The 16,769-nt window shown below is 42.5% G+C and overlaps 2 protein-coding genes and 1 long non-coding RNA gene across 6 annotated transcripts in view; 1 reads left to right on the top strand and 2 right to left on the bottom strand.

Annotated features, from left to right (window-relative positions):
- Window positions 1-5,658, bottom strand: part of plcb4b (phospholipase C, beta 4b) — a 74,329-nt gene extending 68,671 nt beyond the window's left edge. For both annotated transcript variants that reach the window (XM_085133670.1, XM_085133672.1), the window contains exons 1-2: window positions 5,444-5,658; window positions 1,554-1,595 (exon numbers count right to left, since the gene is read on the bottom strand). The gene's annotated coding sequence lies outside the window, so the exon portion shown is untranslated. The remainder of the gene's footprint in view (window positions 1-1,553; window positions 1,596-5,443) is intronic.
- LOC146501351 (uncharacterized) overlaps window positions 1-16,769 on the top strand; it is a 191,311-nt gene that overhangs the window by 160,344 nt on the left and 14,198 nt on the right. The gene's annotated exons all lie outside the window — the stretch shown is intronic.
- plcb1l (phospholipase C beta 1-like) overlaps window positions 9,504-16,769 on the bottom strand; it is a 145,008-nt gene continuing 137,742 nt past the window's right edge. For all 3 annotated transcript variants that reach the window (XM_085133667.1, XM_085133668.1, XM_085133669.1), the window contains one exon: window positions 9,504-11,684. In XM_085133667.1, the coding sequence (XP_084989793.1) occupies window positions 11,452-11,684 (233 nt within the window). In that variant the 3' untranslated portion in view covers window positions 9,504-11,451. The remainder of the gene's footprint in view (window positions 11,685-16,769) is intronic.

The following is a 16,769-nucleotide window of genomic DNA, read 5'->3' as shown; positions in this document are numbered from 1 at the left end:
TCCCTATAAACCTATGTGCGGTACATCAGTCTCATGTCTTGCACTTGAACTATGTTTAACTGCACTGTCCCTTTTAAATAAATAAATTCAAAATTCAAAACCGACAAACTACCAAAATTTCTGCTTTTATAGAGATTCTCACACTTGCAGCTGATCCATTAATCATATTTGACTGGCACCACCTGGCTACCATTTACCCTCTTAATTCCTGTAGAAGGGAGTACTTAATCTTTCACAGGACGGCATAGATTCCTGAAAAACTTTCACGACTGTATTCCATAGATCAGCGGTCCCCAACCTTTTTTGCGCCACGGACCGGTTTATGCCCGACAACATTTTCACGGACCGGCCTTTAAGGTGTCGTGGATAAATACAACAAAATAAAAGTAGTACCGGTACTGAAAAAAAGAAGATTTATTCATAACACACGTGAAAAGACCAAGGAAAACCAAGTAAACGATAAAAACAATAACAAAATAACGCTGAAAACCGATAAAAACCCTGAAAACTAAACATTTCACACCTGAGCCTCAACTCTCGCGGCCCGGTACCAAACGATTCACGGACCGGTACCGGTCCGAGGCCCGGGGTTGGGGACCGCTGCCATAGAATATGTCAAGTTAGGAGAGATATCCATCCTCTGTTGGGACAGACTGCCAAAAGACACCTTTTGTGTATTTCAGAAATACCAGCAGTTTGCAGTGGAGACCAGCTCACTGTTCAATAATCAAACCTTTATCACAACTATAATATAATAAGTGGTAGTCATAAAACATGTTTCTAAAGCAATGCTTAGATATATGTTTTAAGAATTACGTTTCCTAGTCACTATCAAGTTATAGTCATATGGTTCTTGCCAACAGAATAATTTAGAGATAATACACACCTCTCTGCTCGATAAAAGGAGACATATGAAAATGAACCAGGCGAAGCTAACAGACAGCTTTGATGCTACACATCATTAATACAGAATACATCATGAACACATAGACAGCAATCACATTTGAGCTTCATTAAAGTGTCAAACTTGGCACGGGGGAACACAGATCAACAGCTTCAGTCACGCAACCTATTCATCAATGAGTGATGTGTGCAGTGGATCAGCGAATATCAGCCTTTCATGAAAGATACAATTAAAATGTAGACTTCATGCTTTCATCACAAATCCAATAAGATGTCTGTCCTCTCCAGTTGTCAGCACAACGTGTTTGTAATTTAATGCGGGAAAGAAAGTGTCTGTGTTCGCTAATGAGGCCTCAAAGAAAGAGTGGCAGGAAAATAAGATCCAGGTAGATGTTAGTGCACGCAGACACGCAGAAATGTGTTAGATCAAACACTGACACGTACATTACATTGATTGATTTATCGCAAGCTCGGTTTTCCCAAACGTTATGTCCAACTAAATTCTGGACGCTGTGTCGTTTTAATATTTGCCCCAGGGGCTTGTAAGCCGACAGCGCAGTTGGGCAGAATGTAACAACAAACTAAGAAACACAACGCAAGAAAAGGACATTTGTGTTGCTGCAGCGATCACTGGCAGCCCCAAAACTCACCAGTTCAGCATCAATAATTTCAGCGGGAGTTCATATCTCGGCCTGCAGAGACAAAAAAGGACAGAGTTAGAAGGGGAGAGAATTTCACAAATAACAAAACCCTGAATGTGGACTTATTTGGCTGAGTTCTAAAACCCTGCTACACAATAGGAAGGTCAGGAGCTGAGATACAACCACACACAGAGATGAACACATCCCGATTCCCTCCACTTACTCCCTTGCCAGGGAAAACAAAGATCAGACATGTTGAGCTCTGCGATGCAGCATATTTTCAACATATTACAACAACACTGGTCCTGTCAGTCGCTGTGCCCACATTACCCGTCTGTTGGTCTGTTAGTCCATCTGGCTTTCAGGACTTCCACTTTCAAAGATCTCTTTGCAGGAGCACAGAAGAGAAAAAACATTTTCTACAAATCATAGAACTGTTAAAACAAACTGCCAGAGGTGGAGAAAGGTCAGTGACTCCAGACCAGGCCCTCCCAAGTCTAAAAGAAACCATGGAGAGAAAGCGTGCTAGTCTTAGAAAAAAATAACAAACAAACAGGCAATCAAGATATACAGTAAACTGCCACTGGATGGATTCCAAATCCAGTCCCGCTAGAATAAACCTCCAACCTTCGAGCAAATCGATATCATGCTGGCAAGAATAACGCTGTGAGAAAACAGACAGAGAAAAAGAGATTTTTCTCCAGTTGGACCAAACCCTACAGCCAATCTCAAGCTTTCCACAGAGATACAAACACCCCGAAAGTTGATGCTGAGTAATGTCTGTCTTACACACATTTCATGGCCTAATCAAGTTCACATCCACAACAAAGCAATGTCAGGCTTTGAGATGCTGTTTTAGTTTCATCCTTTTTCTTTCATACACTGTCTTTACATCCAAGACTTAAAATGTAGTTTAGCTTTTTCATTCTAAAGCAGTGGTTCTTAACCTGGGTTCGATCGAACCCTAGGGGTTCGGTGAGTCGGTCTCAGGGGTTTGGCAGAGCCTCCACCGTGACATGCACGGCTCATTTTGTGCACCAATAAAAAACATATCTATGTGTTGAATTTGAAAAAAATCACATTTTATTTTTCACTAAAGAGGGGTTCAGTGAATGCGCATATGAAACTTGTGGGGTTCGGTACCTCCAACAAGGTTAAGAACCACTGTTCTAAACTAATTTCTTCTTATTGGCTTAACGATTGCATATAATATACCAGTATACACCGTCAATCTGCCCAGTTTTACATTTTAAATAGAGCTAAATCTCCTCTGCACTGAACATATACATAATAATATGCTTAGTTACAAATTATCTCACAGCCACAAAAGTGCCCCTCCAGTGTACTCCAGATACACCTGAACTTCAATTAAAATTGTTGGACTGGGAAGTCTGTCCTCACCAAATCGGCAGAAGCATCTACAGTGAGATTTAAAACCACATCCCAATATTTAAAAACCTTCATATAGGAGCTACAAATGCATAGGAGTGCAGAGCAGTGCAAGACTTGGGCTGAAGATTCCCTCCACATGCATAAATCAAGTTCCTGGATCCAGATTGTGGTATTTTCTTGAGATCATCAAGACAATGTCTCTCAATTTCCAAAGAATTTCAGGATGAAACTCCAAAGGTAAACGGTAAAATGTAACACTTTGTTAATAACACTGTTATTAAACAGAGAAAGAACAAACTGAAGCAATTATGTAACCTTGGCAGAAATAAAAATGAAAAAAGTGGCAACATGCCATGGGATCCTCCTTCAAACTTGGCATGTTTGCTCAACTATAAACCCATAAAGTTATGTTTATCTTGAATGGTTGGGATACCATCAACTGGGCTACCGCTTTCAGGAAACCAGCATAGCACATGCAAAGTACTCAAAACTTGGTCTGAGTACTTCAGTTTGTAGTTCCTGCTACAGTAGCTGCCTGCAGGACATATAGACAAGGTGAAAATAACACCAGCTTTACTATCAAGGCTGATAAACTTTAAAGAGTACCAGTGATAACAGAAGATGGCAAACTGGAGTCACTTTTGTTCTAATCGGTAAAACTAAAAATGATGGTTAACAATTTAGATCAAGTGAAGAATTTGCAAATATAACAAGGTTTATCCCGCAAGCTGTGACGATGCAGCCAAACTCTTACCGTGCAGCAACCTCCAGCCATATAAATTTCCCCCGAAGACACTGATCACCGAGTGCACTAAAGTCAGGGCGACCATAAAGAGAAGAAAATAATAAAAACACCTGCACGCCCTCAGTTAGCCTTTAAGCTTCTTAGTCCACCTCCATTCATCAAAATGCTTCGCAGTCCGGGTTTAAGCCTCAGGTAAGGGATTGTTATTGTGCGAGAGAGGGTAATGTTTGCCTCCGTAATCGCCAGTCAAACGTTTATGTGGCAGTGTCAATAAGCCAGAGCAGAATTTGTTTTTCTTTACATAATGGAGGCGATGTTTCACAGGCTGCAGAGGACGTCGCCTGGAAGGAGGGAGTGGGAGGCGACCTTCTGAGGGTTTCACAATAACGGGGACTGACACGCTCTTTGCTGCCTGACCACAGCTATCTTGATGGTCGATTTAATATGCACTAGTAGACACCTGTGCAGCAATTTCCCCCCAAAAAAGAAAACGGATTCAGTATGCAAATAAGGCTGCAGAGCAAGTTGGTGAGAGCAGGGGGAACAGCTGATGCAACAAGTTTGTTTCTACACTCATTCTTAAGTTAATGTTAGGAGAAAAATAATACTTTATACAGTGCAAACAAGTCTACACGGTCCCCCACCCCTTTCCACACACACACACACACACACACACACACAAGCACATGTTATTCCTGAACAAATATCACTCTGCCTCCGGGGTGTAACGGATAAAACTGGTTTTGGAAATGAAAATGAAGAACCTGCTGAGTTTCGGCTGTCATTTGCTCTGCTTTCAAGGAAAGCTGCTGATTACATCTTCCCCTATCAAAAATAGTTTGTTTAAAATCCAAAGAGCACACCGTGAATGATTTCACACACAAATTATGACATTTGATCACCCATGCAACTATTTTTTATGATACTTTACCACCGTTGTGCTGACTGATTAAACACTGGCATTACGGGCACACGAAAAACACTGTTTTCTAGTTAGCGTAACGGTGAATCAATGACACCTTGCAAAGCTGGGATGGATGCATGCATGGAAAGCTGCAGCTACCAGACTAGCAGCAAACAGTCTGAGAATGCACCAGTTCTGCATGTTAAATTTACATTATCATACAAATCTCGCAGGGCATTAAGCTCCAAATATGTAGTGCAATAAACCAAAAACCACCCATTAGAGTAAATTGAAGAAATAAAATCTTCGGTTTATGGGTTGACTTTTATGGCCACTGTGCAGTGTGCACTGTGCTTGTCATCGGCCGGCTGGCTTCTGCTCTGTCCCGCTACAGCTAGCTCCACTGGCTAGCCTCACAGCCGTTGGAAACGTCAATAAGCCCCGCATTTCATCAGGTTTTCAAGCCGCGGCGGCTCTCTGCAGTCCCGTATTCACCTAACAGAGAGCTCACCGAGCAAAGCTGGAGTGAATTCGATAATAAAAACCAAAAGGTCTATTTAAATGCGTCTGCCTAGCTAGCTAGCAAATGCTATTGCTTCCAGCTGTGTGTGTATGTGTGTGTGACAGAGTGAGGCAGCGAGAGGATGTCTGACTGATGAGAGCAGGATTTGGAGAGTGCCGCTGAGAGCTAGCGTGATGGAGTTTTAATGAAGGGTCCAGTGTCCGTCTGGCAGCAAAACAAACACATTAAATTGAACTCAGTCTGGCGCACGTTTAACCGAGCAGCCCTTAACCCAAGACACGGTAAACTCTGACTGTTCTCTCGGCAGCAATCAGAAAGCTTTATGTGTTTCTTACGTGGTTTCGCGGTTGGAGATGGAGAGGGGGTTTAATCCGACGGCGGAGAGAAAATGATGCTGTGCAGGGTCCGGGTAGGGATTTTCTGTCTCTGTCTCCGCCTGTCTGCGTGTCTTCCAGCTGCTGCTGCTCTATCCCGTCTCCCTCCGACTGTCTACTCTGCCTCCCTCCCGCCGGAGTGTCCCGGTGTTCTTGTACCACTCGCCCTCCAGTGGAGAATGAACGGTGCTGATGCGCGCTGATTAGGAACCCCTCTTCAGACGGGCAGCCCTCCCCATCCCCTCCCACACCCACCACTACACACTGCACTCACACCTAACGTGCCTGCGCGCGAATGGGTGTGTGCGTGCGTGTGCGATCGCGCGGTGGCGTGCGTGTAAATGAGTGAATGAGTGTGCTTTGGGTTAACGGAGTGAGTCATCCAGTAGAACCAGATCCAGCTCCGCCCCCGTTTTCTAACAGCTGACTACTGTAGCCGCCATGCGTTGATAAAGACAAACAGTGCCCCCCCTCCTCCCTTTGTAAAGTCACAATAATGCTGGCCTGCTTCCCCTAAAGACACAACAGCAACTTTATGACACTTAGTTTCAATAATGGCACCACTTTCATGTACGGTAATAGTCTTTTCTAAAATATTATTTTTAGGTTTACATAAACTATGAATAATTGGAAATATGTTTGCAGTCTGTGACGCTGTTGTCTAGATATCCACTATTCATTTTCACACCAGATCCTGCTGAACTACTTCGTGTTTAATGCTACAGTTCTGCAATTTAAAAAAATATATATACATATTTCTATCGTTTTAACTTAGTTTTTTGAACATCTATGGAGCTGCAAACCAAATCTCTTTGCACTGCATTATATAAGCTATGGAAATGGCATTAGATTGTATAAAAACAAATTCAATCACATGAGACCAAAGCTTTCGGGGATTTTTCTTGATTTAATGTTTACATGTTTTATAATATATTTTGGTTCTGAACAGCTGCAAGCATTCACATAAAAAATATTGCTAGTGTGCACAAGATACACTCCTTTGGCGGCTTTATTTGAGATGTCATGACTTGCAGTGCTTAGTATGGAGGTAATGCAGCTCCAAAAATACTGCACCTTACAATCCCCAAACCCACTTATGTCAAAACATCCTCCCGATTTATAATGCACGATTTCTGTAAAAGGGTTCATATTATGCCGTTCTTTATTTTCTATCATGTATATGTATATAACGTGCTGCAATGGTGACTGGTCATATTAAACATGGCCAAAGTCTAAAATAATGAGCTCAGAATATAGATGTAAGTATGTAAGCAATCCCAGGGGGGCAAAAGTTGAGGCTTCAAACTGCTCTATATGCTTCATTTCACAAAGTTTTTTCTATGCTTTGCTGTGTATGATGTCAACGAAGAGGGGATGGGCTTAATATGATCAGACACACAGCTCTGACTGTAAACACAGAAGCTCCATCTACCTCTGATTTAAATCCTCTGTTTACAAGCAGCAGTAAGAAGAAAGTTGACTCAAAGATGTGAAGAGTGTAACCGAAGACAATAACAAAAAAATGGTACAAAAGCAACTACAGCCACTCCATCATTAGAGGAAAAAATAGTCGGCAGTCTCTGAGCTTCAGAGACTAAATGGGCCGAAAATGATGACAGAAGTATAGTGAGGAAAACCCTGCAAACCAAGGGCACTGTGTCTTTCCTCATCTCTCTAAATGGAACATTTTTAGGTTTTAGGACATGGTCTGATAGTTTAACAATGGCACGGATAATATTAGACTTACAATCCGAATTTGATCCAGCCTAGATTAAGGCGAAGTTCAGCGTTAACATTACATTCATAACTTTGGGATTAAGGTTGTATTATGATAGTTCAGGGAAAGTGGAGAGAGCTAAGATTATATTTGGGGGCCAAGGAGTGGAGGCAGTCAGTGATTAGCATTTCACTCGCTCACTCAAACATTCACATCAGTGTCTGCTTGTGTTTTTGTGCCTATGTAACTATGTATGTGTGTTTGTGTGTGAGTGAGAGAGCTCAGTGTACCTTAGCCAGCATCCTGCGGTCTTCTCCTCTCTGTCCTGGTGTTACAGGACACCTCCTCCTCCTTCTCTTCGTCCCCGCAGCAGATGGACAGACGCAGAGCGATATTATTCCTGGGAGTTTGGAGGGGCGTCTCTGTTTTTATAACCCAGAGAATCTTATTAAAAAGCTGCTCTCCTTCCGTCCTGAACTTGAGGTTAATTAGCTCACTTCCTAGTTGCCGACATGCACCGAGGCCTCTGAATGGTCACAGTGGTTGTTATGGACGACTAGGCTTGTCTTATCTCTGGCTGCCTGTGGGGATTCTGCTGTGGAGCTGAGACTAAGAAGGTGGAAAACACATACACTGGCAGCACGTACAAATGTAATAGAGACAGACGAAAAGTCACCCACACAAGCACACTGACACAGTGAGCACAGACTCACACGGGAGACTCCACCAACGCTCACACAATGTGTAACAAGTTTTTTGGTTTTGTTTTGTTTTTTTGTAAATGTGCTAAAGATGAAAAAATAAGTGTTACCACTGGACATTCAGGAAATGGAGTGATTACATATTACTGCAGTTGCATCCAAGTGCAAACAATAATAATTCTGCCCACAGGTCTATGGATGCAGCCTAAGATTCATTTGACTTTTGAGGCAGAGGAAAAGTCAAACTAGATGGGTGTTGATCCAAACATGGCTATGGACATCTACATGCATGCAACCCTACTATGCATGTTTTTGCATAATAGTTCTATATGACTTCTCCTGTTATCCAGCCATGGCAGGTTTTCTGTTAGGGTTACTTCAGAGATGTTCCTAAACTGCAGGTACCCCCACTGCCAAAACGTCCTGTTATGTAGAACTGCTTTTAGATATAAGCTGTACATAAAAGATTGCCTTAAACCTGCATTATTTCAAATGGCCAGCAGGTGGCAACTGCTCTTATTGCCGTGTTTGGGAAAATGACCCTACTGTTCAGTTGATCTGTGATCTCAGCCAACACTTTCCTGATGTGTTTATCAGCTCACTTGCTGGTTTAAATTCTTATTTAACGCAACGGGATGTTTATTTTGCAATTTATGGCCACACGTAAAGTAAAATAGACAACAGAGCAGGGTACGCTTTAGGGCGAGCTAGCTAGAACTACCACTTCCTCAACTTGTGTTGCTCAAAACTGTAAATAGCGACAGCTATAATGATTCAAGGAAGGTTCAAAAACAAGTAGTTAATGTCACTGTGGATACGCCCTTTTTTTTTTTTAACCTGCAGCATCAGGTATCTGATAACGGCCACTGCCTACCACAACAACCATGGTGTCTCTGAGTAGCACTGAACAAGGCTGTCTTGTAAAGTATTTTCCATGTAGGACAGAAGAAAAAGACTTTATTAGTTCTTATTTCAATTGTGACATAATCAATACCAGATTTCTAATACAATTTTGAGTTTATTGTTTTGAAGCAGGTAAATTGAAGCCAATTTCATTACAATGCCATTAATAGGAAGTGAACAGTCTATTTATAGGCAGGCTGTGTTGTTACCTGGGAGATAACAGGAAGCAGGTCATCAAGGCTTCCCCTGCCTGCCCATTACCTTGAGTGTGACAACCCCACCAGCCTACAGTGCACAAATACCCGTCACAGACGCTTCCAAACATACTCTGTAACTGGGTTTCAGACACTGCTTCATACGTGGCCTGCTTCCTTTTAAAAAAAGCAGTGACACCATTAAGCTGTTTCCAACACAATTTTTGTTCTTTTTTTGCCTTTGCTGAGTTACGGACTGTGGGTTCAAGACACTTCAAGAAAAAAACGTAACTACCGGGAACCCCCCCACCCCCACCCCCCTAAAAACAACAACTCAGGATTGGTTTCACCACTGAAACCAGGAAGGATTAATATAATGTATGTAACTGTAACACATTACATACATAGACATGAAATCTGTAAGATGTAAAAATAAAAAAACAAACAAACACAATATTAAGTTCAGCACAACAAATCAAAAGACACACAACTCCACTCCAGCAAAGTACAATAATAGCCACATTTATTGTAATTACAAGCAAGTTCCCTTTACACTAGATTTTTTTTTCTCAGCTTCATGTTTTAACCTTCGTGTCATACGTACATTTACATTTCCAGAGTGCATACACTGATGAGAAGGGGGGGGGGGGGGGGGTAGCCTGTTAAATAAAGTGGTTCAAGACATAAAAGAAAACAAAAAATGTCTCTCTTGCCTTTATGAGTCACATGTTAAATACTTCTCATTACAAGCATTACTCAGTAGTGGTACTGTACTAAAAAGTGCACACGGTCTATTCAATACCAGACAGCTTCATATATTATTATATAATGGCAATTTTAACAATGATGCATTTCACACATTCAACATCAAACAAGGCAAACCCATTCAAAAGGCACAGGACTCTCACATCGATATCATCTTTAAAAAAAAAGAAGAAGGTATTTGTACTTACATGTCAGGCAATCCTTCACTTTCAACTCTTTTTCTAAAAGGAAAATCCGCTGAAATATGATTCGATATCAAATGACACACCCATGGTGGCGCTGGGCGGAAGAAGGTTTTAAAAAAACTTAATGAATTAGCACAGTTCACATGTTACAGGGGGGAGGAGTCCAGTTATTCATAGGTTCATGTTAACGCTGGTGTTCTGCAGATATAAACTGAGCACCTGATTGAAAATAATGCAACCATTTCCCCACAGTTTCCCCGCTTTAGACTCCAATCGTGGGTAAATAATAATAAAAATAATGACGATGCCCGAGGGGGGTGTATTTTCTGTAGGCCTTCTCTGTGTGTATTGTGCACACAAGGTTTCCCAGTAAGTACAAAGGGAACCAGTTAAGAGGAAGGCCGCTTCAACAAACTACAACAGGATCCTCTTCTGTTTGAATGTCCTGGTTTGTTTTAGTCAAGGGGGCAAAGGTAAAGAATACAATGAGCAATCTGTCAGCAGGAGCCGGCTAGCGTTGCATCTAGAGAACAGGGTGTGTCATTACTTACTTTAGTCCTGTTCAGCTTATTCCGCAGTGATGCATCAAGCCACACTGAGCCCACTGTTTTGCAGGTTAAGTTTAAATGTTTCAGAGAAAATAGATTTACATTAATAAACATCTCTGCTACAGAGCTACTTGTTAACATTTACAGTTGTTCAAATACATGCAGACACTGTACAAATAAACGTTCCCTTCTTGTCCTCTTTGAACAGAATCGTCCACAAACTTGTTAAAAAAAACCCAAAACAAATACGAGGCAGAACAAAGAAAGAATGGCAGATCATTTTTTATATTTCCAAATTTCACAAAAATCCCCCAAAAGAAATTATTTTAAAAAACAAAACAAAAAGGAAATTAGCAGCAACGCATAGGCTTAGTTCTGTGAGAACGAACTCAAGAACCAGCAAGCCACCAGTGCCTCTGGGTTAAAGTAAGAGAGGGTTTAGTGAGCCTTCAGTGCAAATATGTAAAGGTGAATTTAAATCTTATAGAGACGGAAGCTTTAAAAGGCTGGATATATAATGACTTCTTTACAGTACACTCCATTTAAAATCCACAGTGAAGTGAATACCAACCCTTGGCACGACACGCCTCTCTCAGCACTACTGCAAACATCATGATAATAAAAATAATAAAAAGAAACTACTCTCTCTCTCTGTGCAATAGTTCAAGTAAGTTATTTCCTGCAAATAGTTAGTGTTTCGTAACACCTCCTGTGGCCGTACCGAAAGAGACGACAACGTACAGGTAACATACAAATACACAAAAGGTTATTATTTACATGAAAAACAGGTGTCTGGACAAGACTGCACTCTACGCAGAGAGGACCGCTACTCACCAATTCGGGCTCAGATTTGACCTAATCCTCCCACTGGTTACAATTAGGACCAAAGTGGCAGTCTCATCCTAGAATCTGTGTCCATAACCACGTCCACCAGTCAGTGTCCCAAAGGGCCGAGGTTAAATCTCTAGAGCGGGGTTTCGTAGACCCGTTCCGACGACCCCTCCTCCGTGTCGTCCTCTGACTGCGACGCCTTGTGGTTCAGCTTCTCTGCTGTCGACGAGGAAACGAGGTTTCCATGGATGCCGTCGTCGCTCAGCTTGGCCTTGCTGCTGTCCTGAACAAACTCTTGGATTTCCACAGGTAGCCGGCGAAATTTGTCCTGGTACTCCTGGTCCAGATCGCTCTGTAACTGCAGAGGAAGAAAATCAAGCATCAACCGAGAATCCGTAAATGAAGAAAAAGAAATTTAATGACGCTCACAAAGAGTGTTGCAGATTTTGACCAATCAGAAAACAGCTCAGGCGGTGTCAGTGTGGTCAAACAACCAATTCTGGTAAATGGACTGGTTCTTATATGGCCCTTTACACAGCTTGCCAACTTGTTTTTTCCACATGCAGCGCAGAGTAGATAGCAATTATCAGCAATGTAGTGTTCAGTTGATTTCCAAGCGGAGACTTGGAAAACTTGGAAAATCAACTGCAAAGATCAACCGCCATCTTGACGTCTTCCAACAACGTTGTCTTCGACGGCTGCTCGAGATCACATATCGGGATCGCGTTACCAATGAAGAAGTATATCGCCGTGCGGGAGTAGAGCCGCTCCATGTCCAAGTCACCAAGCGTCGGTTCAGATTTGCCGGTCACATCCTTCGGCTACCGGACCCGAGACCTGCCCGTGTCGCGGTTCTGTGGAACCCGAAGAATGGAAAGAGACGGCGAGGAAGACCTAAAATAACATGGAGGACGACTTTCCTTGAAGATTTACGTTCAGTCGAACTGTCATGGGATGAAGCAACAACTGCCGCGATAGACCGAGTTCGATGGCGTTCTCTTGTCGCCCGGGAGGATCTAAGTCTAAGTAAGTGTTCAGTATCTTTCTAGGGACTGTGACATTTTTGCAGATGAATAGAAACCACCAACCGAGTCCGACCTACGGCTCTTTGAGGTTTGATCAGCAGGTGGATGGGATTGATTTGCCTGAGATGATACTATATTACTGAAAATAAGAAGAGTAATAGGTCTCTCCTAAAGTTTCTGGAGATGTCAAAAAATGGAAGAAGTCTGTTTCTTTAATTTTTATACATTTTCAGTAGAGATTCATTAACTTTCTCTCTTTCCTGTTTGGTGTACAGTGGAGATTTTTTTTTGACCTACTTGTCTGGAAATGCTGCAGATCACGGCGGGTGAACCAAACAGTAATGTTGTGGGACCAAAACAATGAGCTGGATGAGCTGAGGGGAAGTTGCATAACAATTCTCTGCGGGGTTATCAGTATGAGCGACCTCATTAGAGCAGCTTTAAAGTTTTCACCCTTTACAGCAACCTTAACAATCAGCGTCTACACTGGATTGTAAGTGCTTGGATACAGTAGGTGCTGCAGTTATTTCCATGCCTCTTATCTAAAGACTATAATAACATGAATCATGCCTATTTCCATAACACAGCCTGAACAAAAAGGCTCGATGCTGAACATCAGATAGGGACCGTGACATTCTGCACTGAATAGGCACCTTGATCTGCTGAGGCGGACCAGGATCCCGACAATATCCATGTACTGTATCCGCCCTGCCCTCGCCGAGAAACAGAAAGGAGAAGCTGTTTTCTCCGAGGCATAGACGCCCCCAATGATTACAGATGACAAGATTGTATTCATGTCATTGCGAGCCAATAATTGCTGTAATGCTGATTTCTGTTTAACTACTCGGCTGGCTCCCACGGGAGAGCAGTAATTAAAAGAAACGCTGCTAAGATGAATGGTGTCAAAGTCTCACAGCTCGGTACAGTCACGTCAGCACAACGCGAGATCGGAAGTACCTGAGTCCCACCAACACTTAGCAGGGATCAATATTTTGTCTTAGAGATATTGGTCCCTGCTGTTGAGTGAATGAGGGGCCCCACTACAGACTGGCAGCATCCAGCATCTAACTATACAAAAACACAAATGCACATCTCACCTGAATGAATGGGAGCAAATGTAGCTGCGACAAAACTGAGATATATTCATCTTGCAGGAACTTCAGGCAGAATAAACTGCTGAACACAAAGACGTACTCTCCTGTGATAGATTCACCTGCAGCACACCCCTGCACCCCCACCTTCCCCCCCAATCTCCAGACATACAGTCATTATAGCGGCGACCAGAAAATTCACAGCTGGCACCCCTGAATATCTGAAAAAATATTTGCAAGAATAGCCAAGAATGGGAGAGACGGAGAGAGCGGAGGAGTCCGAATGAAGGTCAAGGACTCCCATGCTTCTCTTGACTTGACAATTTTCTGCCCTCTCCACTTCAGGAGATGGCGCATCCATTTCATTTGAGAGCCCTTCATAGCTAAATGAGAAAACCTGATTGTTACAAAGTGCTCGCCGTCACAGCACTTTGAAGCATCGCCATAATATAAATTAAACTGACATTATTTTGTTGACTCTGGATGGATACCACACTTAGAGGCACTAATTTTGGGTGCAATCTTAAAATTTTGGGACTGAAAATGTGTTTTTTTACGTCTACTCTAGTTGAGACAACACATTAAATGGTAAAAGTTGCAAACAGAGCTGCAGAAGCTTACTGCAGTGCCCCGTGCTGTGTCAATTAAGTTGCAAAAATAGATGTCTGGTATTCAGTAGTAATAACTCACTTTCTCAGTCTGCTGCCATGTTATCTAAACTTAATTATCTAATTTTAGGGGCGGATTTTCACTTGTCTCCACTGAACTTCACAGACCGATGATGCTTAAAGCATAGAAACCACTTTTTTCTCTCCATTTAGTTGAAATTATCGTTGTTACAGATCTGTAGGTAAAAATCTATCAGCCAGGTAACTCAACTGCATCTGTGCCTCGTTGTTTGAAATTAAGGAAGCTCTTCAGTTGTCTCTTTCTGATGTTTTTGAGTGGCAAAACAGAGTCTGCTCCCCCCCGCACCACCACCACCAAGCAGAGCATTTCAAGGTCACCTTCTCTGAGAGATGGCTCCTCCATCCCTCTCTCACTCTAATCTTTCTTTCTCTGCCTTTCTCTTCTCTCTCCGTCGGTCTCACAGAGCAGCCATCCAACACATCAAAACCAGATGGCTAAAGATGCACCACGCCCCCCCGCCCCCCCTCCCCTGCTCTTCACTGCGCATGACCTACTTAGGGGTGGGACAGCCTGCTCGCCCTGTGTGCTCGCATGTGTGTTTGTGCATGTGCAGCCTTTTTTTATACCCTGCCTGCTGAGGCACAAACACCCTCTGATTAAATCTGTCATCTTTTCTCCCATTTGATGACACCCTGGTTCATGAGAACGGGGAGGTGGGAGCAGAGGGCAGAGAAGTCTGAAGGGTGCCAGCCACTTCTGAGAAACATGTGAGCGCATGGCGTGCGCGTGGGTGTGTGCGTGTAATCAGAAGCAAAGGGCCGTCTGTTAGAGTGATGCGGTGACGAGAGATGAGGACAGCCGTTTCCTTTTACCAAAAGGAACAGTCGATGAAGGAATGACAGAAAGATGGATGGATTAGGGAAGAAGGGGGGAGAACTGTGGTATTTTCAGAGTTTCTTGTGATCTGTGGCTTCCAGCTGATATCTTATCAGCCTGGCAGAGGAGAAATCACAGGAGTTTAGTACACAGAGAGAAGACGTGATTGAAATCTACTCCTCAGGCTTAATGGATTTGGGAGAGGGAAGTTTTGGATAATCAAAATTTGGAATACCTATGGTGACAAGTAAATTCCAGGTCTGGTTAAAAGATATAGTTCTTTTGAAATCATAAGCAACCATGATCAAATGCTCTGTGTGCTCACGCTTGATCACATTTATGTACGTGTGGTCCAGCTTCGGTTTGGACAGCCTAACCAGCAGGAGCTAGAGTTCTCCAGCCAGCTTTTAAATCTGTATCTCATCTCTGAAGACCAGTCGTCTGTCAACAAACCACATGCACACATTTCTGCCTTTCTTAAAATACAGCACTCGGTGACCTTCTTCACCAGCTGTCCTCATTTTGAGAAGCTATCGGGGGACTCAGAGAAGGCCTCCGAAGAGCCAAATTAATTCTTTGCTTTGAGCCATGACATAACGCCTGCTGCGGCATTGCAAAAGTCCTCAACTGGCAAAGAGCTGCACTACGCATACATCACACAGCTATGTTAACAGTGTCTCATCTTACTGTCACAACAAGCAGGTCTTAAGGAATGATGTGCTTCGGTGTGCAGGCTTTGAAAGTAGATTTTAACCAGTTGCTGCTCTAAACCGTTTCAGTGAAGCTGAAAGTGTTCTGTGACACGGAGCAAAACCTGCAAATCTCACACTTACACTCCGTATCGAGGCATGTACCCCGACCCTGTGATTTAGTCTACTAACATCACCACACAGACTCTAATTAGACTAAACCCAAGTTCCTAAACCCACATCTGAGAGATAAGAAAAGGTCACGACCCTATCATCTTTGCATGCTGGTACATACTGCAAGTAAGACGTATGTGTATGTGTGTGTGCAAGAAGGAGGCAGAGAGAAATTTACTTTCTTTCCACTGTATTGGTCATAAGAATGAAAATGAACTGCAGCAGTCCAAACGCAACAGCAAGAACAACACCAGTAATAAAAGAGAGAAACTATTCAGGATAAACTATGTGCTCCTTTTCCATCTATCTCACCTTCTAACCCTCTCTCGGTGCACGTATGTGTGTGAATGCCCTTTCCTGGCTCCTTTCAGATAATTTATCTGCTGCTTTCCTTTCCTTTTTTTGAGAGAGATTCTTTTCTTCAGGTCCAAGAATTTAAAAACACTCCTGCATACCTCCACTATGTACTGTAATGGGTGTTTTCCCTAAAAGGACTGGCTCAAAGGGGAATGTCAGTTGTGAAATGTGCTCAGCGGTACTTTGACATTTTCACCTTTAACGTGGATGCTAACTAAAGGATTGCATGAATAAATGCATGCATGTTTTAACACATCCATGTTACTATGATATGAAATCTGATTGTAATTTGTAGAATGACGCAGTAAAGTAGTATCCACAAAAATATATGATATTTGTTAACAATCATTTTACAATATATTGCATATTTGAAAGGACTATGTGCCTTTAACCTGCATTCCTCCTAATGGCCAGCAGGGGGCAACTCCTCAAGCTGCAAAAACAAGTCTACTTAATTTATTACCTCAGTAAACATGTTTCTGATAAATGTTTGGTCAATTATTTTTTTATTTAACCCTCCTTTTTAATTTATCAATTATGGTCCCAAATAAGGTAAAATACACAATAAAGCTGGGTATGCTACAGGGGACAGATGTTGTCG

This window comes from Neolamprologus multifasciatus, chromosome 15, assembly GCF_963576455.1.
Source record: "Neolamprologus multifasciatus chromosome 15, fNeoMul1.2, whole genome shotgun sequence".
NCBI classification, from domain to species: Eukaryota; Metazoa; Chordata; class Actinopteri; order Cichliformes; family Cichlidae; genus Neolamprologus; species Neolamprologus multifasciatus.
This window is presented reverse-complemented; position numbering and strand designations above follow the sequence as displayed.